This window comes from Eucalyptus grandis, chromosome 1, assembly GCF_016545825.1.
Source record: "Eucalyptus grandis isolate ANBG69807.140 chromosome 1, ASM1654582v1, whole genome shotgun sequence".
NCBI classification, from domain to species: domain Eukaryota; kingdom Viridiplantae; phylum Streptophyta; class Magnoliopsida; order Myrtales; family Myrtaceae; genus Eucalyptus; species Eucalyptus grandis.
This window is the reverse complement of record NC_052612.1, coordinates 40,308,775-40,334,915: the sequence shown is the minus strand read 5'-3', so window position 1 is coordinate 40,334,915 and position 26,141 is coordinate 40,308,775. Positions and strand designations below refer to the sequence as shown.

The following is a 26,141-nucleotide window of genomic DNA, read 5'->3' as shown; positions in this document are numbered from 1 at the left end:
CAACCATAAATTGATTGGAATTAGAAGTATCATCATGAACTACAAAAGTGATGGAAATTATCTTTGATATTTCAATTTAAAAGAACATGCCCTTAGTATTTTATTATTACGTGCTTGTTCATGTGCAATTTTCAAATGTAAATATTTGAAGAAATATCTCCTAGGTCAAATACAAGATATGTTATAATAGGTATCCCTACATTATTAAAAATCTTTCAAAATCGCATAATAATCCTCAATAAAATATATATGCATAAATAATCTTTTTTAAACAGTTAATTTCAAAATATGTGTAAATATTAGAAAGATTTGATTTTTGCTAATGTGACCGTTGAAAAGCAAACTAATGGATAAAGCTTTGCACATGCGACCTCAATTCCCTGCGAGTTTTACCCACTGTAATTAACTTTGTGTTCATGGTTTTACTTTCACAGAGATATCGATAATTTTTTAGGTGATCACATGAATTGCATGATATATTTTCTGATTGCCTTTTTTATGGGAAAAAATGTTGAGAACTATTATATAGAGTTTTACAAATCCCAGTTATGTGATACAATGACAAAAGTGCCCGTCAAATTTGATTTTTTCGTCTTTTAATTACATCCACTAATATTTTTCTGAGGCAAAAATGTATCATTTTTATTTTTTAAGAAGATTTGTTGAAAGGCTTTAAAATTTGGGGAAAAAATATATATATGCGCCCTTATGTATCATGAGATCAATTTGGTTTTGGTTCAATGGCTGATACTCCATGTTGAAATTCCAATATTAATATAACATTTAACATTTGAAAATAATTAGGCAAAGCACGCGAAAAATTCCTAATGAGTAATGATCAATAGTAAAAGAATGATATAAGAAGGAAAAGTTCAATTCTATAGTAAAATGTATAGAAAAGAAAAAGAGAGAAAATTCTGAAAAATGACTTCAAGTGCCATCATTTTCTTAAACAAAGGCCTAAAGTGGATCTTGTTCCAACTAAAAACTTGAAGTGCCATCACTTTCCTAAATAAAAGCCTGAAGTGGATCTTGTTTCAAATAAGGGCCCGAAATGGTTATATTGGTTTTGAATAAAGGCTTGACTTTCCAGCGGTCAAAAACATTTTCGTCATTTTTCCTTTTTTCTTTCTTTTTTTCTAGTTCTTCTTCCTTCTTCTTTGGTGGCCAACCAGTCATCGGCGATGCCTATAGAGGACTGGGTGAGGGTCGCCCTCTCCTGATCCGGTGAGGGATGGCCTCACCTAAGCGAGGTGACCCTCGCCCTAGGGGAGGCTGCCCCTTGTAGTTGTTGGCCATTAATAGAGTTTGGCGAGGGCTCAACAACCCTCGTTGGCCGCAGGCGAGGCCACCCTGCCAGATCTAGCAAGCGTCGGCTTGCAAGCCCTTACTTGCGGCTAGCAAGGGTTCGACAGCCCTCGCCCACTTCCGACGATGGTCTCCAAGCCCTCACTCGCTACCAACGAGGGTCGCAGAGCCCTTACCAACCTTTGCTGGCAGCAACTAACTGATGTTGGAAAAGAAGAAAAGAGACGAAAATACCCTTAATCGATCAGAAAATTAAGCTAGTCGATGACCGACGAGATAAGACTTTTATTTGAAATAAATATTGCCATTTCAAACTTTTATTTGAAATAATTATGACAATTTTAGGCCTTTATTTGAAACATGATCTACTTCAAATATTTATTTGAGAAAATGAGGATATTCGAAATCCCTTTTTGAAATTTTTCCAAGAAGAAATGCATAAAGAGAAATGGATACAAACTCCACCGATGGTTGCATTAAGGGGGAAAAATCAAATGGCAGAGTCAAGTCAATCAGTAATAGGGGAACCCGGATTGAGAGGCATCAATCTCAGAGAGAGAGAGAGAGAGAGAGGCACTAAGGAGAAAAAATCATCGGGAATAGGGAGACCCTAAACTGAGAGAGACATCAATCAGAGAGAGAGAGAGAGAGAGAGAGAGAGAGAGAGAGAGAGACTAATAGCAAAAAATCAAACGGCAGAGTCAAGTCGATTGGTAATAGAGAGACCCCAGACTGAGATGCATCAATCGGAAATCAAAAGCAAACGGTAGGAGCAGACCGTCAAGGATGAATCGGGAGAGAATGATCCTAACGATGCTGAAACCGGCATCCAAGATGCCTTTCGTTATTCTTGTGCTTGCTTTTGCTGCTGCAGCAGAATCATCTCCTCAAAGTCTGGCCTTGCCGGGCTGTCCGGACACATGTGGCAATCTGACTCACATTCCGTTTCCTTTTGGAATCGGACCCAATTGCTTCTTAGCTCCCCAGTACGAGATCGATTGCCAGCAAACCCGCGGCATCTATACTCCAGTGCTTAAGAACCTGAGCGCGGTGGTGCTAGACATCTCGCTACCACATAGTTCATACTCCCCACTGTCCCCAGGCCTCATTAAGGTCAGCCAGCCGATATTTTACTCCCATCCTAATTGTACGGCCAATCAGCAAAACGACCCCCCGGTGGACTTAGTGCACAACAACGGCACTTTCTTTTACTCCCGGCATCGAAATTATTTTGTTGCCAAAGGTTGTGACAGCCTAGCCTTAATGGTCAGCGCCGAGGCGGTCGTAGGATGCAATTGTTCCAGCAAATCCGAATCATCACGGTGCTTTAATGGTACCACTTGCTGCTTTACTTCAATCCCCAATCAAATCACCAGCTACAGTGTAGAATTCCAGACTCCCTATGGCAGAGCCATAGCGACAAGGGGTGCAGGATGCAGTTACGCCTTCTTAGTCGAGGAAGCATGGTGGTTTAACACAGATTTCTACAGTTTACTACCCTCGGCCGTTCCGGTGGTGCTCGAATGGGGGATCAACTCCGATGATTTTGAGCTGCTGAGTAATAGAAACCACACAGGAAACTCCGGCGGCTGCTTTTGGGACTTGTCGCCTATGACAGTATATTGTTCTTGCAATGAAGGCTACAAAGGGAATTATTATCTTCCTGATGGATGCCAAGGTGAGATTAGAACGTCCACTTTTATTTTAAATCTTAGCCTTCATCTTTATCCAAAGCCAGGTTGGTTGACATGCAAGCTCTTAACCTACAAAAAACCCGTGACCATAATTTGAATAATTATATTGTTCAAATCGGATGATGGATGCTAAATGTTCAGTCTGCTATATATATTTAACTGCTTGTCCTTTTTGCTTCAATCTTTGATCCCATGAATCATTTAATATTTGATTAGATGTCGATGAGTGCAAAGAAGATCCGTACATCAATTGCCGAGGGAAGTGTGTGAATCGACCGGGGTCATACACCTGCATAGACTATAAGATCATCACCATTATAGGTACATCACTGCCTGCTCCTTTTTTTTTTGTCTATATAAACACCAATTTCATATGCATGGATCCTGAAAAAAATTACCATTTAATTATACATTCATAATCCGTGCTTTGAACAATTCTTTTACTTAATCGTGTTTTCCTAATCAATGCATTCAACAATTTGATTTTATTTTAGTTTTCTCACCCATCGATGATGCAAAGTATTTTTCGAATTATTTTGTTGAGCGAATCCTCCTTTTTGTCTTTCTCTCTTCAAAGCAAGGAGGCACTTGTTCAAATTAGTGGAAGCTAATTTGTTGACGATAAGGTGAAATTGGTTACCGAGAAGCAAAGAGAATAAAAACTTTCACAACATTATTTATTAGCACAATTCCCGTTGACTTTTTTGAAACAGGGGTGAGCACGGGTATCGGAGCTATAGCATTACCTTTGCTTTCTTGGGGGTTATACAAATACATCGTAAGAAGGCGAGTGGCAAAGCTCAAACGACAATTTTCAAACGTAACGGCGGACTTCTATTGCAACAACACCTATCTTCTATTGAAGACAGTCATGTGGACAAAGGCAAGTTATTCACCTCAATGGAGATAGACACGGCTACAGACCATTTTAATGAGAACCGAATACTAGGTCGGGGTGGTCAAGGAACTGTTTATAAGGGAATGTTATTAGATGGAATGATCATTGCAGTCAAGAAATCAAAATCTGTTGATGTAGGGCAAGTCCAACAATTTGTCAATGAGGTGGTTATTCTCTCTCAAATCAATCACAGAAATGTGGTCAAGATACTAGGTTTCTGTTTAGAGAGTGAAGTCCCTCTTCTAGTATATGAATTCATTCCCAATGGAACTCTCTATCACTATCTCCATGATCCAGATGAGGAATTTCCCTTCTGTGGGAAATACGATTAAGAATTGCCAACGAAGTTGCTGGGGCACTTTCATATTTGCACTTTGCTGCTGCCATACCGATTCATCATCGAGACATTAAGTCGTCAAATATACTTTTGGATGAAAAATATCAAGCCAAAGTGGCAGATTTTGGAGCTTCCAAATCCCTTCCAATCGACCAAACACACTTGACCACAATGGTGCGAGGAACCTTTGGATACTTGGACCCCGAGTACTACCAAACAAGTCAATTTACAGACAAAAGTGATGTCTATAGTTTGGGGTAGTCCTTGCTGAGCTACTAACCGGAGAAAAGCCAATTTCTCAATTGAGGGCAGAAGAGGACAGAAATTTAGCCTCGTACTTTGTCATTTCGATGGAGGAGAACCGCTTGTTTGATGTTCTTGATAAGGAGGTATTAGACCATGGCGAACAAGAAGAAATTATTGTGGTGTCTAATTTGGCAAAAAGATGCTTAAACCCTAATGGAAGGTACAGGCCTACAATGAAGGAAGTGGCGATGGAATTGGAGCAAGTACAATCACAACGGAATCCCACGGACTTTCGGCAAAATGAAGAAGAGATCGATCACATTAGAACTGGATCTATCCATGCTTCGGGTGCAATTCCCATGTTGATGCGATCGGGAGCAGAAGTGGAGCTGACTTCAATGGAGGAGGATCAATCACTCTTATCACCGAGATGAAAATGCATTCGGTTGTCTTTGTCCAAATTTCAGTAATATGAGGTATTGCAATCTCTTTATTTGCTTTTGCACTTGAGTTGCAAAACAATGTTAATATGCTAAGAAGTGCCCAGAAACAATATACTAGATTCATGAACCCTTTTGATTTACTCTTTGTATGTCTCGTATGAGTGATAGATTGTGAAAATTGTCTACAAAATCCTAAATTTATTGCACTTTATATTAATTTTGCGAATCAAGTCTTAAACATTTTCACGTTTTACCAATTGAGTTTATCCAGCTAATTTTGATTATAAATCACTAACGTGGACGTCAACCATTTTATGTGGCAAGGCCGTGAGAACGGCTAAATGGACTCAATTAGTAAAATATGAAAATATTCAGAACTAAATTAATAAAAATAAAATAAATTTAAGACATTTTGGATAATGTTCTGACCGTATTATCTCCTCTTGATTTCTTATTAGTTTGCTTTAACACTTCACTGGGCTTTACTATTATATCAAGAAAATAGCCCCCTTACCAGAATACTCCTAATAAGTTGTTTTAGAAATATTCTCTTTCTATGTTGTCGTATACGAATGCAAGTGCTCGGAACTTCTTTTCTGGGCACCCTTTTCTTAACTGGCTTGACTATGGCTAATGACAATAATTCTCCAAGTCTCCAACGTTAAACTATCGACGTGCTAGTCCTCAAAAGATGTCAATAAATGATACCTCAATTGGGTCTCGGTCAATCAATGTCCCCATTCACAAGGGGACTTTCTTTGGCTTGAGCTTTCTAGACATGTCGTTTTTATTTTTTATGAGATGACATATAAAATCAACTCTCATAAATCAAATCGAATTAATTGATTTCAAGGGCACATACGCCAAGATTAGAAGATTTTTGATGAATTATTCGTGACGTACTTGTTAACAGTGCCAAATCCTTATCGTTTGAACTGTCTGATCAACCTCCAAAAATTCATATGTAAACACAACCATTGACACCAACCGTTGTCTCCATGGGAACACAAAATAAACATACCCCATCGATGAACTCCCGCCAACATCGTTTGTTTGTTTCTCTCGCCCACATTTCGAACCGCAAAAGCCCGGGTATGACCCAAGCGGGGAACACGTCCCTACCCTTCCCCTTTGGGCTGGGCCCGGCCCGGCCCATCCTGGCCGATGCTCCCTCGACACGGGGTACGCGATCGTCCGCGGCCGGAGCGCCGCCGTCCTGGTCCTCCGGAGCCTCCGCTTGCAGGTCCTCAACGTTTCCATCCCGGCTCACTACTCCGTCAACCCCACCGCCGCCATGGAGACCACCTCCGGCTTCCACGACTGCGCGGTCAAAACCCACCTCCCGGTCGTCCGCCACCAATGGGATGGCACCAGGCTTTCTTCTCCTAACGTGAGGCTTGCGCTCCAGCCCGTCAACTTCTTCGCTCGCTGTCGGATGCAACAACCTCGCCGTGACGGCGGAGGCCGCCTCGCGCTGCGACGGAGGCGGCCTCGGGAACTTCAGCGACTGCTCCGGCGTCGGCTACTGCAGGACCTCGATCCCGTCGGGGCTCCGGGCGTTGGGTGTGAAGTTCAAGCGGATCAGCGTCGCCGACCCTGTCGCCGTCGGAGAGAAGTGCAGGCTCGCTTTCCTGGCGGATAAGGAATGGTTAGCGTTTAACGACTCGAAGGATCTGAGGGTGCCGAGAGAGATGGAGTTCGTGCCTGGAGTGCTGGAGTGGGGGATTCGAAAGAGATGGTGAGTGAGATCGGATTGAGCGGAAGTGATTCGTACGGTTGCGAGTATTATGGCGAATCGATGCCGAGATTACACAGGTGTTGTTGCAGGCCAGGTTACGTCGGGAATGCGTACCTTGCAGATTGTCAGGGTAAAGCAACTTTGATTGTTGATACGTCGTGCGTCATTGAATCTACATTGTCTCCGATCGCTTGCAACTGATCTTCTGCTCCCTAGGCTGTTGTCTGGTGAAGATTACCCGTTATCAAGTTTGAAGACTTCATCACGAGATTTTGATTTCGCTTGGAATTGGAAGAGTTTAGTGTTCCAACCCAGCGAAATAGAAGAGAATTTTCTGTTGAAGAGAGTTGATCTTAGAATTGACTTGACTCCATCCCTGACACGCAAATTCCATTGTTCACTCGATAAAATTTCTTGGTTTGTAAGCGATTAGCTTTGTCTTTTTCAATGGTCCGGTTGAAACGATCAATGAAGGTTGCTGCATAGAAGTTGCGGTGCAAGGGGCCACTACTAGTAGATGTATCTTGATGTATCTTGATGTATCTTCTGCAGACCAAACAACAATTTTGTGAATCATGTCGATGGTGTTCCTGTCGGCTTTTGCCCCAACCGATGCATGGTTTTCAAGAGTTGGTCTTCAGTTAACTCTTAAGACGGCATGGAGGATAGCGTATTTGCAAAGTTTTAACCAGCCAGAGAATCGACATTCCGCTAAGCTACCTTTAAAAATATGTGGTCTTCTATTGGCCTAAATTTTTGTTAGCAAAAATGTTGTCCTGTTAAGGCATGTTGATGAGTGACCAGAATTTTCATTGTCTTCCGTGCAGATGTCGACGTATGCAAAGATCCAGCACTGAACAATTGCCCTTGGATGTGTGAGAATCGGCCAGGATCCTACGAATGTGTAGATCATGGCTAAATTATTGCCGTCAAGAAATCTAGCAGAACAGTCGCCAAATGTGCGGAAAGTGGAGTAGTTCATTAATGAACAGATCATCCTGTGGCAGGTTAATATTGAAATGTGGTCAAGTTATTGGGGTATTGTCTCAAGAGGCAACTACCCCTTACTTGTCCATGAATTTATCCCCAACAAGACACTTAGTCACTATCTCCATGACCCAAAGAAAGAGCTCATGCTTTCATGGGAGATGCGCTTGAGAATTGCTGCTGAAGTTGCCGGGGCTCTTTCTTATATGCATTCTTCTGCATCAATACCGATTTACAATCAAGACATCAAGTCGACCAGTATAATGTTGGACGAGAAGTACAAGGCAAAGATAGCGGACTTTGGGATTTCCAAATTTGTTGCCATAGACCAAACCCACGCGACGACGCAAGTGCAAGGAACCTTCGGGTACCTTGATCCAAAAAACTTCCGATCATGTCAGTTTACCGACAAAAGTGATGTTTACAGTTCTAGTGTCGTCCTTACGGAGCTCTTGACCAGTCAAAAGCCAATCTCCATGGTTAGGCCTGAAGAGTACAGAGGTTTGGCAACATACTATATACTTTCCATGGAGGAGTACCATTTAGTTGATATTCTTGAAGGTAAGGAAGAAGAAATCATGGCAGTTGTTTTCCTTGCAAAGAGATGGTTAGACCTCAAGGGGAAGAGACGACCATCAATGAAGGAAGCAGCTATGGAGCTGGAGAGGATAAGAATGTTGCGAAATCCTTCCTGTGGTGTACAAAACCACAGCGACATAGACTTTTCAAGCAACAGCATCGGCTGGGATGATGCTTGGACATCCATGAGGTCAGATCTAGATGTGGATCTGATATCTTTTCCGGATGTTCATCCACTTCTAGATATTGAATCTTGGTGAGGAATCATCCCACCAATGTGCACGTGGGCTGGGCTGCACGCCTAGATTATCAGGTCGGTGCCGGCTGTCCACATCAATAATTTCCTTCCAAAATTGACTAAATTGACTCAATTGGTAAGAAGTGAAAATGTTTAGGACTGAATTGGTAAATGTGCAATAGATTTTGGATTTTTTGAACAATTTTCCCTACCTATTAATGTTCCATGTAGTCCTTTAATAGGGCATTGCAATTTGTCACGTAAATAGAACAAAATTCTGGCACGCTTCAATGGACAACAGGAGAACAAGGAAAACATAGGCTCTTTCTAAAAATGTAAAAATAATAGGAAAAGTTTTCCAAGTTTAAACTAAATTGAGATGGACATGGAATTATTCGTGATTTTGTGCATTACTCAAAATGATGAAATAGCTGAGTAATAAATAAATAAATAAATAAATATAGATTTCGTGAATTTTGAAAATTTTGACAATAATGAAATGTAGAAGACTTTTTAATCTCAGAATGCACACTACATTTGGGGCAGCTGAGGATTTTGACTGACTAACGGTTTTTTTGCTACAAATAAGGCATAGGCGTTGGCCTTGCTGCAATAGCTTTGCTTCTTCTTCTATGGAGGTCATGCAGAGTAATGAAGAGGAGGAAGAGGCGAAAGTAAAAGGAAAAATTCTTCAACCGAAATGGTTGCTCAAACAGCAACTTTCTTCCAGTGAAGGCAATCATGTAGGGGAAGGAAAACTGCTCGACTCTAAGGAATTAAAGAAGGCCATCAACAATTTTAGTAAAGCGAGGATACTTGGACAAGGTGGTCAAGGAACTGTTTACAATGGAATGCTAGAGGATGGAAGAATTGTTGCATTCAAGAAATCTTGTGGAATAGTCACCAATGTGGGAAAGTGGAGTAGTTCATTAATGAACTAGTCATCCTATCATAGATTAATCATCGAAATGTGGTCAAGCTATTGGGGTATTGTCTGGAGATGCAACTACCTATGCTTGTCTATGAATTTATCCCCAACAAGACACTTTTTCACAATCCATGACCCAGAAAAGGAGCTCGTGCTCTCCTGGGAGATGCGCTTAAGAATTGCTGCTGAAGTTGCTGGGGCTCTTTCTTACTTGCATTCTTCTGCATCAATACCAATTTACTGTTGAGACATCAAGTCGACCAATATAATGTTGGATGAGAAGTACAGGGCAAATATAGCGGACATTGGGATTTCCAAATTTGTTGCTATCGACCAAACCCATGTGACGACACAAGTGCAAGGAACCTTCGGGTACCTTGATCCAGAATACTTCCAATCATGTCAATTTACTGATAAAAGTGATGTTTACAGTTTTGATGTCGTCCTTGCGGAGCTCTTCACCGGTCAAATGCCAATCTCCATGGTTAGGCCTGAAGAGTACAGAGGTTTGGCAACATACTTTATACTTTCCATGGAGGAGAACCATTTAGTTGATATTGTTGATTCTGACGTCTCGAAGCAAGGCAAGGAAGAAGGGATCATGGCAGTTGCTTTCGTTGCAAAGAGATGCTTAGACCTCAAGGGGAAGAGACGACCTTCAATGAAGGAAGTAGCCATGGAGCTGGAAAGGATAAGAATGTCGCGAAATCCTTCCCCTGATGTACAAAATTGCGGCGACGTGGACATTTCAAGCAACAAAACCAGCTGGGATGATGTTTGGACATCCATGAGGTCAGATCTAGATGTGGATCTAATATCATTTCCGGATGTTCATCCACTTCTAGATATTGAATCTTGATGAGGAATCATCGCACAAATGCACATGCGGGCTGCATGCCTAGGTTGCCCTTTTCCCAGCGTTGAGTTTGTTATTGTTAGTTTTAGGAAGAAATAAAGTTCTATTATTGGTCGAAATTACAGATTCAGATGTATTCCATTGATTCGGAATCTTCTTTTTGTCGGACGTCCTATCCATGGCTAATGAGGTGAAACTTAGGTGCTGAAAAGTGAGGGCCATCTTGTACTTGATCAGAAGAATTGATTTCTAGTATTTGCCATCTTCCGGGACATATGTTTTTGGGAAAAGTGTCAAAAAAGTCCTAAATCTTTTGTCTTTATGCCGATTTAATCCTAAACCTTTTTTCATGTCAATTTAGTCCTAAACATATTTACATTGTGCCAATTCAGTCTTTTCCGACCAATTTTGGCTGGATTTTGCTAACTTAACGCCGTCGGCTGACGTGGCTGATACGTGGATAACTTTTAATAATATTTTTCTTTTTCTCCTCTTCTTCCTCTAGCTGATCGCCGAATCTCGGCGACCGGCCAGAGGCGACGGCCAGTGAGGTCTAGGTTGACCTCACCAGCCACCTCGCCAGAGGGCGGCCTCGCCCATGGCTAGCGAGGGCGAGCCTCGCCCGCTCGATGCAAGGCCGCCCTCAAGGCTTGGGCGGCAAGGCTCGTCCTCGCCGGATTTGATGATGAGTTGGAGTTCGAGTCGGACTCGTCAACAGCTCGCTCTTCACCTTCTGCGAACTTGTCTCCGGAGTCGTTCTTCTCTCCAAAGAAGGCGGGGTACGTCGCCTCAAGGTCAAAATCTGCGACAAAAGCGAAGCTACCCCTGCCGCCGCGAGGCGAGTGGAGGAGCTCGATAGCTCGGGTCAAGGCAAGCCCGAGGAGCACTGTGAAGGAACTGGCGCTCTCCGAGGGTGGAGTCATCAGGTGTCGGAGATCCTCCGGGAGCATCGACTCAGCCCGCAGCGTCGCGTGGATCTAACTAGGGTTAGAACTGTCGACTCCATCGGGAATCGGCTTCGGGAGCTGATCGAATTGAGCTGGCCTCCTCGCATCGAGCTGGCGGGGCTCGCCCTTATCGCCCCGCGCGAGGCCACCCTCACGGCCATTGGCAAGGTGGCCGGCGAGGTCAACCTTAACCTCACCGGCCGTCGCCGAGGTCCAACGACCGGTTGGAGGAAGAAGAGGAGAAGAAAAAGAAAAAGAAAATAAATAAATTAAATTAAATTAAATTAAATTAAATTATTATTAAAAGTTGTCAACGTCAATGCCAATCAGGCCACGTCAACCGGCCAGCGTCTAGTCGGAAAAATCCGGCCAAAATTGACTGGAAAGGATTGAATTGACATAACGTAAAAAATATTTAGGACTAAATCAGCATCAAAAAAATGTTTAGGATTAAATTGGTACAATGACAAAATGTTTAAGATTTTTTTGGCACTTTTCCCTTTGTTTCCTCATTTGTCTTTTGCTTTTTCCCTCTGATATGGCACTCAATTCCTAGCTTCTCCACTATAACCTGTCACTAGGTCATCCATGGCGTCTTGGTTAACACCACAAATGGAAGTTCATGGGCTTCTCCTTCTTAATCTTCCAAGACTTCAGCCTTTTCTTTTTGTCAACATGAAGTACAGAGAATATTATACACATAATGTCAGTCATCATCTACTCAAAATTTTCTGAATTTTCTTTAGAAAAGAATTAAGTATATAAAATATCAGTGATCTTGTCCCTTGCCCCATGGAAGTCCCCACCCATTAAAGTCCCCTCCTCTTGTAGCGGAGCAAGAAATTCTTAGTATATTTACGGACTAATGTTGAAAACTCAAGAGTGTCTGGCCACAACTCAGATAATATCCTTTGTCGATCTTCTATTAGTCCAGCAAAAGACATCTGGTTCAAGGTCTGAAAATTAAACATCCATTTGATTAGTTCAATCTCGTAATCTTACTCTGTTGGTCTGCCACCTGAATCCTGTCTTCGAGCTCATAACTGCACGAGTATTATTTGCAGTCCCTTCTTTCTGCATGATGGTGCTGAAGAAGTAAGTCATGTACGTGCCTTTGGCAATGGTGTTCCCTTGGCTTTTCCACTCCATTCTCTTGCTGACATTCCTACTGCACAACGCACCAGAACAACCCATGGCGCCTCTAGCAAAGCCCGGTTGCTCCTAGTACTGTGGAAACGTTGCCATTCCTTTCCCATTTGTAATAGGAGAAAACTGTTATTCCAACAAGTGGTTCGACATCAAATGCGAGTTTGTTGGAAGATATGCCCGAGATGGGAGAATCCATTCAGATTGAGATTGATCTATTAAATCAATCAAGGATTAGACTGGATCAATACGATATTAGAATTTATTCATAGGATATATTCTTTCCTTTCATTTTATACACCTTGTACTATATTTGCAAAGCATTGTACATTTAGGGAATAAGAAAAGAGAGATACAAAAATTTTCCCTAAAATTCCGTCATCCTCTCCTTCTTTGATTCTCACTTGTCTTCTTTCATGGTATCAGAGCTTTCAAGCTCCTGACTTAGCTTCCACCTTGAACCATTTGATTGCCTGCCGAATTTTTCCTTCTTGTTGCAATAAGGGGCACACTAACCTGCAAAGCAAGGTTAGCACTCATAGGAATCAGCACATTGAAATACCAGAAGCGAGTGAAGAAAGGAAATTAGTCATTTAGCTAAACCTCGTGATCTTGGTGAATGAGTCGAACTTATGACAGCTATTGACAAAAACGTGAAAGAACACTGCGCATAAATTTGAACTTTCATTATCTTCCATAGTAGAAGCAGAAAATCTCCCTGTGTGACATTTTTGCATGCTTCAACTGAGCTACCTTGCAGCGATAGCTATGAATCCACTTATAAACAACAGGTTATTGGCATCTTTCGTGATGAGGCCACAGAACTCTATTATTCTACATCATTTGAGATGAGAGACAAACCATGAAGAAATGGTCAGAGGATCGTCACTTGATGAATGAAACGCGATAACAACAGAAACCAAGTATTCTCCTAAACAAGCGCTGCCATGGTGTTTTGGTAAATGACATAGATTGAATCTGAAATTCGAGTTCATGGGCTTCTCGCCTCAGCTCTTCTAACACTTTATTTTTTAAATGAAGAACGTGATATCATACACAGAACGAGAGTCATTTCTGAAAATATTCGAAATCAGATTTTAGTATTGAAGTATGAACAACCTCATGTCTTGTCTGATTGAATTCAATCCATTCATGTCTTTTACCTTTTGTTGTGAAGCATGATGTATTGATATAAAAGATTTGACAGCAGAAGCTCCTCAACATCTGGCCACAATTTGCTAATTTCATTGTGACATCTGCAAGGAATCCAGGAAAACCGAGAGTATAATATTTATTGTCCCTTTTCTAGAAAACGGTGCTAGAGAAAGAACTTTCTCTGCACAAACTGTAGTGCCATGAGCAACGAGCAGATCACACACAACATAGACAAGTTGTAATATAACACGGAAAAGCTAACCGGATCTTGTAATTAAATAAATACAAAATCACTAGAGAAATAAATAATAATAAAAATAAAGAACACCGTGGTTAGAGAGAGTCAATAATGAATAATTGCAGAATCAAAAAATATTAATCACTTACAGTATTTATAAGTAAAACAACTAAATTGGATGTAAACTCATTGCATAAAATTCACCACGTTCAATATGAGTATAGGGAGGAGCAATTCCAGTAAAGGTGAGAAAAGGGTTGCAAATATGCTTTTCCCATCGACAGACAGTGGCTCGTGGCCAAAATGACAAACCCACTGACATTATGACCGGACTTGGAATATGTCCCTGTTGTTCTGGACCTCGTTGTTCAGGACTGGGGATTGAACACAACTATTCTCCACGCGCTTGGATTGACATACTATCCTAAATTGGATTACCCTTCCCTGGATTACCATTGCGGCTTTCCATCTGACTCCCTATCTTATCTGTTCGCTGAAATCTTGACCGCTCAATGTGCCTGCCGCTATGGCTGTAGGGGATTTCCATACCTTACAGATGGATGCCAAGGTAATCTTCTCCGGTACTTGTATATCCTTCACATTAAAAGATGACAAAAATTGTTTAAAGAGACATTATCGGTGAAACATATCATTTCAAAGTGATAGCAGATGTTTTGAAGCAGTTAGAGAATCGTTTGGAGCCTTTTTATGGCACTATAATCCACCTATTCACCATCTTTTAGACATTTGTTGAGTTATCCTGTCACTGTCTATCAGATGTAAATGAATGTGAAGACCATAATTACTGCGCGGGAGTGAGTGTGTCAATGTTAACATCTAAATTTTGATGACCCGTTTAGTCATTTATCGTATTAAAAAATTAGAGGTTAATTTTATCCCTGAAAAAATAGTTAATCGCATAGCATATAGTTTTAGGCGCATTTATTTTTTATTTGCATTTACATTGGGCCGGTAAAAAATTGGTTCAAATTAATGGTTTAGGACTTTAATTTGGTGAATTGGACTAAACCCACGAAGGGAGTAAATCGGCCCAAGCTCGTGTCCTCGAAAGATTTTACGGATTTATTTGTGCGAGATTTCAAATTTTAGAAGAATCCTCTTGCAATCCTAATTAAAAGCAAATATTGCATTTGAAAAAAGGAATTTTCGTGGATACGGATTTGGAAAAATTAAAACCCTAACTTGTGGCCTATAAATAGATTAGATTCGTAGGGTTTGAAGAAAAAGGCCACACATATTGATATACACGGCCACAATTCGTGAAAAGAGAAGGAACCGAGAGGAAGAAGACAACTCAGTCAAGGCAACCACCCACCATCGTATTCAACACGAGGCTTCAAAGGGAGCCACGCAATGGAGAATATACGGCCATGAAATTCAGAAACAAGAGAAGGAACTCTCTTCTTGGCAACAGGTGAGAATTAGGAGGTGCATAGCCGAGTCCATCACCACGATTCCCAATCCATGGGTTCCTCCAACTTCGCAATCCCAGCGCCATTGTTTCTAGCCGATGACCAACTGCTGCCGAGGAGTTCTTATACAGCCAAGCCGTGAACCTTCAAACGACAATCCTCGCCACAAGTGCCACAAGCAGCAACCATCGAACTAGCAACGTTGAGTTTCTGTTTTGCAGGTTGTCAAGTGAGATTCACTTGCCGATTCTTGAGCCGAGCCATATTGGCAAACAGCCCCTTCGCCGTTCATCCTTGAGTCCACTTGCCGTGGTTCTGCCTTGGCGAGCCCCATCGACACGATCGACGTCAATGTCTCGCTTGACCCAGCAGTTCCTTCATGCCGTTGGTGACTGAGGTCCTCTGCGTTCACCCGATCAATCGCTAGGACAAGTTCCGATTGTGTGTAGCTGTGGCAGAAATTCTCGCACGTTATGTCCACCGGAGGTTTTTGTTAAAATAGAAGAAAGAAATAAGAAATTTCTTTTTGCGTGCAGGTGTGATTCATGAATGAAGTGGTGAAAATTTCCTAGAGGAGTGCACGTGGACCATATGCGAACAAGGAGACTACAAGTGGTAAAAAGTCTGATTAGCTTCAAGTGTATTCTGTGGGTGCAGGTGCTTCCTTTGGAATAAAAGGTTTTCTAGTGTTCCCTATGGTCCAAGACCATTAAGCACCATAAACTCCTCCAGCAACGCAGTCTTCTCGCGTGCCCTGTAGCCGTGGACACACCCAATCGAATCACTGCATCAAGCTCACCATAAGCCATCACCAATCCCATCATCCGATGAGTCCAAATTTGGGAACAATATTACGAAATAGGTAAAGATATTATCCAAATTTAATTTGATAATTTCCTTACTTAATTTGTTGATATTGCGTTCAAATTCAAATCTATGATGCATCCAATCCAAATCTTCTCGAAAATCTTTTTAAATTAGGGATTTATTCCCTAATTTCACAACGTGCACATGATTGATAGTCTGATTTCATGTTCGAAATACGACTCACAATCGCATGGAAAAATTGCCAATCCGATCTCATGTGCTAAATACGATTCGTCAATTTATTTCCCTAAATTAAATGGACATGGATGATATATTGCTTGATTTGGTGCCGTGCTTTCTTGATGCCTCTATTTGATTGCTCCCGTAAAAGAAAAGCCCAAAAATACTTATTTGAGTTAGGTTAAATGCATGTTAGGATATTACCGGTTTTAAGGTTATGTTGCATGTTTAGGATAGGAAATTTATTTCGAATTTCTTAAATAAAAAGACCAAAAACATTAATTTAGGATATCATATTTTCTTCTCATTAACTTAAATTGCACATTTAATTATTTGGCAATTTTAATTTCGAATTTCGAAATAAAAAAAAAAAAAAAAAATAGAATTAGTGCATTCTTTGCACGTCATTACATATTATGATAGATTGCATGCTTATTAAGAAAATAAAAAAAATCATGGGCACGTCATATAGCGTTAGGTTCATTGAGATGCATGTCATTTAGTATTTTCGCTAGGCCCATTTAATTAGAAATTACATGTCATTAGAATTAGGTCATTTAATTAATATTGCATTGCATATTGCATGATTTTCATTAATTAAGTAAAAAAGAAAATAAAAATTGCGTGTTAATTAGAAACCATATCTAGGGTTGTTAATATGGATTTTAATTTAACATTGCAGATGCTTTCGTTGCTTTGAGGTAAGTTTTTGCAATTTATTTATTGTTTATCTGGGTATTAAATTGGTGGATTGCGCACCCGCATGATCACCTCGCATGTTAGGGAAATAAATTTAAAATCAATCCAAATAGCTTGCCAAACACTTTTCAAAATAAAAAGAAATGTACCAAAATGGCATTAGAGGAATCTAGTGTAACCAAATCCCCGTACCCATAGTCTCTGGTTCGTAGGAGTAAAGTAAAACTCCCGTTACTTTACTTGGATTTCTAATCGACCCATCAAAAATAGATTAGTGGCGACTCCTAATTGAAAATCAATTGCATGTTAAGAGATCTAATTCTAAGTCGCAAGTTGGTATGAGCTTGGGAGAGCCCGAGTTAAGTCTAGACTTAACAATCCATTAGCCAAACTCTAAGTGGTTTACACTTCGAAAAAATTGGTCGCGACAGTCAAGATATACAGGAGAGTTACCATTGCAGATTTACTAGAAGAATGCAGGCCAAACCCATCATTATATTTATAGGTACTCCCTCCACCCTATTCCTCGTGATATATATTCCTCGTGATATATAACCTGTCCATTAATCACAGTAGTCCGTGACACGGAATTCCTTTCTGGCATTTCCATAAACAGGCCGCTGGCATTTCCATAAACAGGCCGATGGCCTCATCCATTTGGCAGTTATTAATATACCCTGCAATCAATGCGCTTCATGAAACTGTATTTCTACTAGGCTTCTCGTCAAAGAGTCTTCTGGCCTCCAGGAAGCTTCCATCTGGCATCAACCCACACAAAAAGTACTCCCCCAAGAAACAACATTGGGGTCCAGAATCCTTCTAAGTCCCTAGCAGAGTCCACTTCACCCAGCTGAACAAATTTATCTAGCATTAATTTCCATGACACAATGTCGCGGCCCACTATTTCCCATTAAGAATGCCGAACGTACTTTCTGAGTTTGTATTCCCTGCAAGCGAAAGCATTGAATTTCATGAAACTAAGCTTCGTTCGTTTCGCGGAAAATAATTTTCAAAAAAACATTTTTCGAATTTTCTGGTGTTCGTTTCACAGAAAATGAATTCCTTGAGGAAAATATTTTTCACTTTTGAAAAGTGAAAAACATTTTCCTTACTTAATCTCTCTTATCTTGCACTTTTATAAATCCTCACTTCCTCATCTCATTTCTTCTTCTTCTTTTCTTTTTTTATTTGAATGATTTTTTTAATTTTCTTTTCCTTTTTAATTTGAATTATTTTGAATTTCTTTTTTTTTTCTTTGTTTCTTATCTTCTTCTTTCTTGGCTAGTCGTCGGCCGTCACTAGGCAAATCTCGAGCTCATCGATCTCAAGCTCGCGCTCGTCGATCGGGGCGAGCCTCAAGCTCAACGCTCGCGTCACAAATCTAGTGAGCGGCAAGCTTCATGCTCGTCGGCAAGCTCGAGGCTCACCGGTGGCTGGTCACAAGCCATCGCTATAGCCGGCGACCGACCAAAAAAGAAGGAGATGGAAAACAAAGAAAATAAAGTAAAAATGAAAAAAAAATATATATAGATTTTAAAAATTAAAAATCAATCTTTAAAAAATATGAAAAATCCATTTTAAAAATAATTAAAATGAAAAAGAGTATATGAAGGAAAATATTTTCCTTACTTTGAATAGAGAAAAATATTTTTCACTTCATTTTTAAGTTTCATCCGTATATCGAAAATAATTATATTTTTCTGGAAAATATTTTCCAGAAACGTCACATTTTTCGCGAAACAGACGGAGCCTAAATTCTTAACCGGCATCTCATGAAAAAGTACCTTGGCTATGTCGAATTTGCCCTTCTTTGCATAACCCACTATCACGGCATTCCACAATGCTACATCTTGTTCATCAGGAACCAAATCAAACAGCTTCCTTGCTCCCTCAAGCTGCCCACTCCTTATAGAGCACCTTATAATCAAAGTCCACGGAATGACGGTTCCTTTTAGGCATTTTCTCAAACAACGGATAAGCCCCCTCGATCCGATCGTCATGCAGGTACCCAGCAATCACGGTGTTCCAAGAAACCATCTCCCGATGCGGCATTCCGTCAAACAGCTCCCGCGCATCTCGGGTTTCCCGTTTTCGGCATAAACAGAGGCCATGGAGTTGCGCGTCACAGTGTTCGTGCGGGTCATATCAGAGAAGATGCTTAATGGCTTCTTCAACCCAGGGCTGATCGACCCAACGGGGTGTGATCATGGAATTTTGGTCGAAGAGAGGTGGGTTTCCCTGTCTCTCCTAAGGCATTGAGTCGTAGAAAAATTGTACATGCTTGCGACTGGTCCTTCAATTAGTGAATCACTAACTTCCTTGGAATTTTATGAGTCTGGTCAGTAGACCACCCACACTATAGAGAATCTACCGACATTTTAAATAAATTAGCAAAGTATCGGATCCTTTCCAAATTTTTCGAGTGTGTAGCTCATAAATTACGAACCTGCAATGAGTTTACCTACATCTCGATAAATTAATAAGTTACCAGCTCCTTTCACATTTACACTTGTGGTCGCTAAACTACCGACGCTAGGAAGAATTTGCCCCGGCATCTCAATCAGTTAGTAAGCTACTGGTTTCCTTGAAATTTATTAAGTGTGATTAGCAAAGTACCATTTATTAGAAATTTATTACAAGTATGGTTAGTATATCATGATGAATTTACCAACGTGCAAAAGAATTAATGCATCACAAACTTGATAAATGTTGTTTGTAAATTAAATAGCATTATGATGAAAATACTAACGCTCAATTGGTTATTGATGGACTTCTTTTAAAATTTAGTAGTTATTTGCCAACATCCGTAACTAATCTAACTTTATATGCATGTCAAGAATATATCAACATGTCAATTTCTTTGACACTGTACTGGCGTGGTTGATAAGTCGCAAACATTATAATGGTTTTACTGATGTTCAGATGATTATTTATGAACTCTTGTTTAATAAGTATGATAGTTACTTATGGATTATGCACTTTAGGTTACTATTAGTGTGATAATGATCAAGTATAAGACATACTATATTTACATAAAGTAAGCAAAATTATTTAACAATATTTTGATCGCAATGAAAATTAAACATTATTTGAAAATATGATGATTACATTCAACAACCTCTGGGGAAAATTTGGTGCCGAGATGATTTGAAATGAAGAGTTGCCGGTCTTTTCTCCCATAATGTACGCTTGTATTGTGCGCGCCACCCACGTGATAATAAAGTGTTGACTTAAATTGCAAGGAAGTTTGCTTCTTTTCCTATGATCTTGGGTTCAAAATTTAATAGAACACTCTAAAATAAAATATTGAAAGAAAAATTATACAAATAGTCTATAAAATTTGATTAAATATACGATATTATCTCTGAACTTTTAATTTGTTCAATATGATCTTTGAACTATTAGCAAATGTTTAATATAGTCCTTGAATTTTTTATTTGTTCAATTTGTTGTATGAAAGTACTTAATGTCATTATTGCATTGATAAATCTACCGATATGACCTTTAACCTCTTAATTCAAGTTTGAATGGTAGACCAAAAAAAGTTACACATAAATTATCCATAGAAGAAATTCGTCTCAAATTAGAAAATAAAATTTCCACGTTAGATATTTAAAGTCCCTCATCTACTTTCTTTTCCTTTTCTAATATAGACGGATAAAAAGATGGGTATGTCAAGTCAGCATATTTAAAAGTCCGATGTAGCATATAATAATCAATGTTATCAAATAACGTCTGATTTATAATTTGAACAATTAGAATGACTAAACCTTTCAATTTTCCAATTGAATCATAAACATTTTCACGTTTTGTCAATTAAGTTTATCCGGTCAATTTTAACTAGAAATCACCAAGGAAGATGCTAACCATTATACGTGGCATGACTGGACAATTTTTAATAATATTCTAATATTCTTTCGACTTTTTTTTTTTTGCCCTTTTTTTTTTTTTTTTTTTTTGCTTTTTTCCCTTAACAAGGAAGTATTAAAATAAACGGACGAAGTTGCTAACAAGCGCCACTCGCTGAATTTACCTTTTGCGAGTATCTTCATTCACGTGCTTTGCATGCACTAATTAGTCATCCTTCCGCACTTGCAGAGACCGAAAAGATACCATATATAGGATTTTTCCGCCGTTCATTTAGACAAGTGGAAACAATCACAATAAAAAACAAAGAATATGTAAAGTCGGGGCCCTTTCATAAAGATCGAACACGAGTCTCGCAACAGACAGCTTTCCAGGGGTCAAAACCGACATGATATGTTTCAAACAAAGGGTTGCTTGCATCCTACGAGTTAATGTCTTACGCGAAGAAGTCGGGCTTCTCGTGCGGGCAGATAGAGAGACACAGATTTGCATGAGTTTCAAACTACCAAAGTCTACTGAATTGTCAACCTGTTGTGGGGGCATCACAATGATTTGTTGGACGGGATGCCCGAGAGAGCTACCCCTCCATTTGCCCTAACGAAGCTCTTCGTTTGCCTGGCGTCAATGCTAAATCGAGCGAGCGGTGCCACCGTACCGAAGATGGGAGATTAGCTTTACACGTGCTTTCACCTAACGCGCCCCCCTTCCCCACAACAGCAGAAAAAACGAGCCCTCCTCCTCTTCTATCCTTCCTCGCCTTCGATGGACTCGACGGTCGAATCGAAAAGGACCCCCGACCTTAAAAACCCCGCTGTTTTTTCGAATCAAGAAAGGGGCCGGAACCTTTGCTGAACTACGTCCCTTCCACGGCTGGCAATAGTCGTTGTTAATTCATCGTTTGAAAACGTTGTCAAACCCACGCTACGTTTACTTCAATGATCATGGTCATAAATGTCGCTCGACTTGCGATGATCTCTAGGCTATCTTCTTCTGATTAGTTTTTTTTTTTTTTTCTCCAAATAGAGGACTACGATTCAGTGCAATCCGTTGACGTTGGTAGCTCCACGAATGCTGTGAAATGTGCGGAACACTCCTCTTGACTTGTGCGTTGCAAGGACCACGAGAGATTTGCTCTGCACTTCATCCGACGGAAATCCAACGACGGAGATTTAGTTGGAGCATTGGCCCATGTCTGGCTTGTCTCTCCTCCTCCTCCTCCTCCTTCTTCTTTTTATTTTTCGCTAAGGACCCTTCAATTGCACTAGCCAAAGCGCACACGCTCGCATTCGAAATAAAAAAATTGAACGAAAAAATTGATCCAAAACTGTAAGGAAAGGGGGATTATGGAAATTTTGATATTCTATGTCCGCACAAACTTACCGAGAATTTCTTTTGTCAGATTGCAAAAACAGTTGAGTTGGCAATTCCATCTTTCAATTATATATATATATATATATATATATATGTATTTGTATATGTATATGTATAATCACAGACTACCCAGGATTATAGAAATACTAAATAAATGAAGTAAAATAATTATATCCTAATCTGCACAGATTACCAGCACTGGCAGGAATCACGTGCCCTGAGAAAATTCCATCAATAAAAAGAAAGAAAGAGCAAAGTTCACAATTCTTTAATGCAACCCATATAAAAAGCAATAAAAAATTCTGTCCTTTATAGCATATTGTAGTAGTCCAGATGGTTCGTTTGAAGATCCCAACCGAGGTGTTAGGTTGGCCTCGTGGGGGGTTAGATTTATCTAACACAATCCCCAATATTCCCTCTCAGAGACCTACATGCGAATGCCGACTGCAGTAGCCTGTCTGGTCCAAGAGCTGGAATGGTAGTTAGAGAGTAAGATTACGTTCCTTAATAACTGCCCTCGTATCAGATCAAAACCACACTACCCGCGTACACTCGCTTGCTCCTTAAACTCGAGCGCTCGCATTAAACGCTCTCGCTTGAGGCTTGTGTGTGCGCCCGTGGTCCACTGAATTGTCCCATAGCATCATCTAGAACAGTTCTAAGGAAACGGAAACGGAGGGACATGGGGTCGGCGGAGTATCAGCCGTTGCTGCTCGGGCTCGACTCTCACAGCCGGATACCGGACCTGTCGTCGGTGGCGATCGAGGAGTTCCTCGAGCACCGCCCCATCGCGCTCCGGTGGTGGCCGCGCCTCGTGGCGTGGGAGTCGAGGCTGCTCTGGCTGCTCTCGGGCTCGTCTATCGTGACGTCCATCTTCAACTACATGCTCAGCTTTGTGACCCTCATGTTCACTGGGCACTTGGGTTCGCTGGAGCTTGCGGGGGCTTCCATTGCCAGCGTGGGCATTCAAGGCCTTGCCTACGGGATTATGGTAAGGCATATGTGTCCTTTCATTGTTTTAACTTGCCGCGCTGTATGTACCGGAGTTACGGTGATGGAAATCCATGTCTGCTCGTGATATCACGATTCGAGTTCCAATTCTTTAGTTGGCAACAATCTCAAGTTTAAATCCTGTTGTTTGTTCTTGGGTTATGTACTAGGATGATGATGCTGTATCAACTCTTGTGCCTGCACATATCTGGCATGTACACCATTTTGTAATGCTCTGCCTTTCTATGCCTTCTTTGGGAAAGTCCATAGATAGAAATGACTTGATGCCGTGAATATAGTAAACGATTGTGTGAATATCAGGCAGAGACATGCCGAGAAGTTATCGAGTTAGACTCATTCACGGAATGTAGTGACGAAATAGACCTAGTGCCAAGCCATTTACGATAGGTTAATTCAGTAAAAATCTTGGCAATGGTCACTGAGCCTTGTCTATGCTCTGTTTCACTGGCAATAATCTCTCCCATTTATGGAACACTTACCCAGGTTTGTTTGTGATTCCAATGGACAGTTGGGAATGGCTAGTGCCGTGCAAACCGTCTGTGGGCAAGCCTATGGTGCGAAGAAGTTAGCCTCGATGGGCATCATTTGCCAAAGAGCCATAGTCCTGCACGTGGGAGCGGCTTTCCTGCTCACATTCTTGTACTGGTTTTCCGGTGATGCACTGGTAGCGATAGGCCAATCAGAGAGCATTGCAGAGCAAGGCCAGATTTTCGCGCGGGGCCTAATCCCCCAGCTGTATGCGTTTGCTATTGCGTGCCCAATGCAGAGGTTCCTCCAGGCACAGAACATAGTAAACCCTCTGGCTTACATGTCTGTTGGGGTATTCCTTTGCACATCCTTCTCACGTGGATTGTGGTCTATGTGTTGGACTACGGCCTCATTGGGGCGGCTCTGACCTTGAGCTTCTCCTGGTGGCTCCTCGTGATCTTAAGCGGCCTCTACATTGTCCTGAGCCCTTCTTGTAAAGAGACATGGACCGGCCTGTCAATGAGGGCATTTAAGGGAATCTGGCCTTATTTCAAGCTCACTGTTGCTTCTGCCATCATGCTGTGGTATGTGAGTAGGACTGGTCACCATGTTCATTAAGTCTTTGATCCACCATGACCTGACGTTTTTTTCTTCTTCATGTAGCTTGGAAATATGGTACTTCCAAGGTCTTGTGCTCATTTCAGGTCTCCTTCCCAATCCCACCATAGCGTTGGACTCCATATCAATTTGGTAATGCTGGCAAAACTGTTTCTTCTTTTGTTGCGGTAATCCGAATTTGCTTTTTTATTGACTCGATGATGCTTCTCGCTTTCAGTATGAACTACTTGAACTGGGACATGCAATTTATGCTAGGGCTAGCTGCGGCCGCCAGGTTTGTCACTCCAAACATAGCTCCAAATAGTAGTAATGATATGGAGATGCTTTTGCAACAATTATGACCATCAGATTTGCACATTCTGCGACAATAAGCAATACAACAGTGCATCTTCATATAAACTTCCAGTAACTATGTCGGCTTGCTAATGAATTCGGCTGTCCATTGCAGTGTCCGTGTAAGCAATGAGCTTGGGGCAGGTCATCCTAGTGTGGCAAAGTTTTCGGTTTTGGTTGTAACTGGAACCAGCATTCTCATTAGTATAGTGTTTTCAGCGATTATCCTGATATTCAAGGTAGGATTGAGCACACTCTTCACATCCGATACTGAAGTTATCGAAGCAGTTTCCGAGATAACTCCTCTGTTGGCCATCTCTGTTTTCCTCAATGGCATTCAGCCCATACTCTCAGGTAACTATTGCTATGAATGCTGTAATAGCTGTTAGCGAAGCAGTCAATGATCTCTCATTAAGTAAATGGTATTTAACTGCTATTGCACTTGATTTGCAGGTGTGGCAATTGGAAGCGGGTGGCAAGCCGTGGTGGCCTACATCAATCTAGCCACTTACTATATAATTGGTCTCCCCATCGGATGCGTTCTTGGTTTCAAAACTAGTTTAGGAGCAGCGGTAAAATCATCTCTCTCTCTCTCTCTCTCTCTCTCATATAATCACACATGCTCATGGTAAGTGTTCTTCATTTCAGGGTATCTGGTGGGGAATGATTGTTGGGGTTCTTCTACAGACAGGAGCCCTTATAATATTAACTGCCAGAACAAATTGGACTGCTGAGGTAGCTGTAGTTCTGAATGGTTCATCTCATCTGGTTTCATGTCATACATGGACACTGATACCTAATTCTCTGCTTGTCTCAGGTCGAAAAAGCTGCAACTCGCCTGAAGAATTCGGCGAATGTGGAAACATTGGACCTGGTTGATGACATATAGTGGTTGCTTATTTGATCACCATTCGGTTTCCAGCCTTTCGATTGTGGTTCCCGCATTTTTTTTCTCAATGTTAGATAATGGAGGGGCGAAATATTATGATAGGCTTCTTTTTATCATTTTTGCTTATCGTGTATATATGAGCCCAGATTTGGAAGAGGGAAGGGAACCCTTTTCTTGTAACGGTCAACATTTGTGATAAGGAGCCTTCATATATTTCAATCATTCGCATTGTCGTAATCAGGAGACTTCGCTCATCTCCATTCTTTCACTAGAGGACACCGGGGAACACCTGATCACTACATACTGCATTAGGTCTGGACGATCTGATTGTTCACTTGTGCAGAATGGGGAAAAGATCAAAAGCAAATGATTCGGGGCAGGCAGCATGTGCAAACTCCTACTAGATGATGAAAAATCGATGCCATAGGAGAGAAACCAGTCTTTTTTATGCATCATTGTCATAGAGGGTGTCGAGCACCCGCAACGCAAGTCCGATCCGATGGGATAAAATTGTTCTTACAGAAAGAAATGAAACAAGTTTTACAATCATATCATAAAATATCCAAACAATGAGATGCGACTGACCACAAATGCACAGAAAAATCAATAGTCCTGCTCGAACACTTGGTCAATGCACTTACTGAGCTGGTTCATGGTTCATTCATTG

At 41.0% G+C, this 26,141-nt stretch overlaps 4 protein-coding genes and 1 pseudogene across 4 annotated transcripts; all 5 read left to right on the top strand.

Annotated features, from left to right (window-relative positions):
* Positions 1–1,978: 1,978 nt before the first annotated feature.
* LOC104457401 (wall-associated receptor kinase-like 17) lies at positions 1,979–3,888 on the top strand (the record flags this gene model as incomplete). Its single annotated transcript, XM_018876347.2, has 3 exons — positions 1,979–2,986; positions 3,219–3,323; positions 3,716–3,888. Coding segments are annotated over exons 1-3 (1,170 nt in total), but the record flags the coding sequence as incomplete, so codon positions are not given.
* LOC120292156 (wall-associated receptor kinase-like 2) lies at positions 3,335–4,639 on the top strand. The gene is given in 2 exon segments (XM_039310190.1): positions 3,335–4,206; positions 4,209–4,639. Coding segments are annotated over 2 exon segments (594 nt in total). The 5' UTR covers positions 3,335–3,902; the 3' UTR covers positions 4,499–4,639.
* Positions 4,640–7,812: 3,173 nt separating this feature from the next.
* LOC104457392 (wall-associated receptor kinase-like 22) lies at positions 7,813–8,490 on the top strand. Its single transcript, XM_010072343.3, has one exon. The coding sequence runs from the start codon at positions 7,813–7,815 to the stop codon at positions 8,488–8,490; it is 678 nt and encodes a 225-aa protein (XP_010070645.3).
* A 629-nt stretch (positions 8,491–9,119) lies between these two features.
* LOC120286727 lies at positions 9,120–10,385 on the top strand (annotated as a pseudogene).
* A 12,299-nt stretch (positions 10,386–22,684) lies between these two features.
* Positions 22,685–25,711, top strand: LOC104442476 (protein DETOXIFICATION 41-like). Its single transcript, XM_010055908.3, is given in 9 exon segments — positions 22,685–23,146; positions 23,675–23,990; positions 23,993–24,218; positions 24,298–24,384; positions 24,470–24,526; positions 24,701–24,939; positions 25,039–25,157; positions 25,234–25,320; positions 25,403–25,711. Coding segments are annotated over 9 exon segments (1,512 nt in total). The 5' UTR covers positions 22,685–22,837; the 3' UTR covers positions 25,475–25,711.
* The last annotated feature ends 430 nt before the right edge of the window (positions 25,712–26,141 follow it).

Excerpts from the sequence above, each read along its gene's own strand:
- LOC104457392 (XM_010072343.3), top strand. The coding sequence starts at position 7,813 with ATGCGCTTGAGAATTGCTGCTGAAGTTGCCGGGGCTCTTTCTTATATG.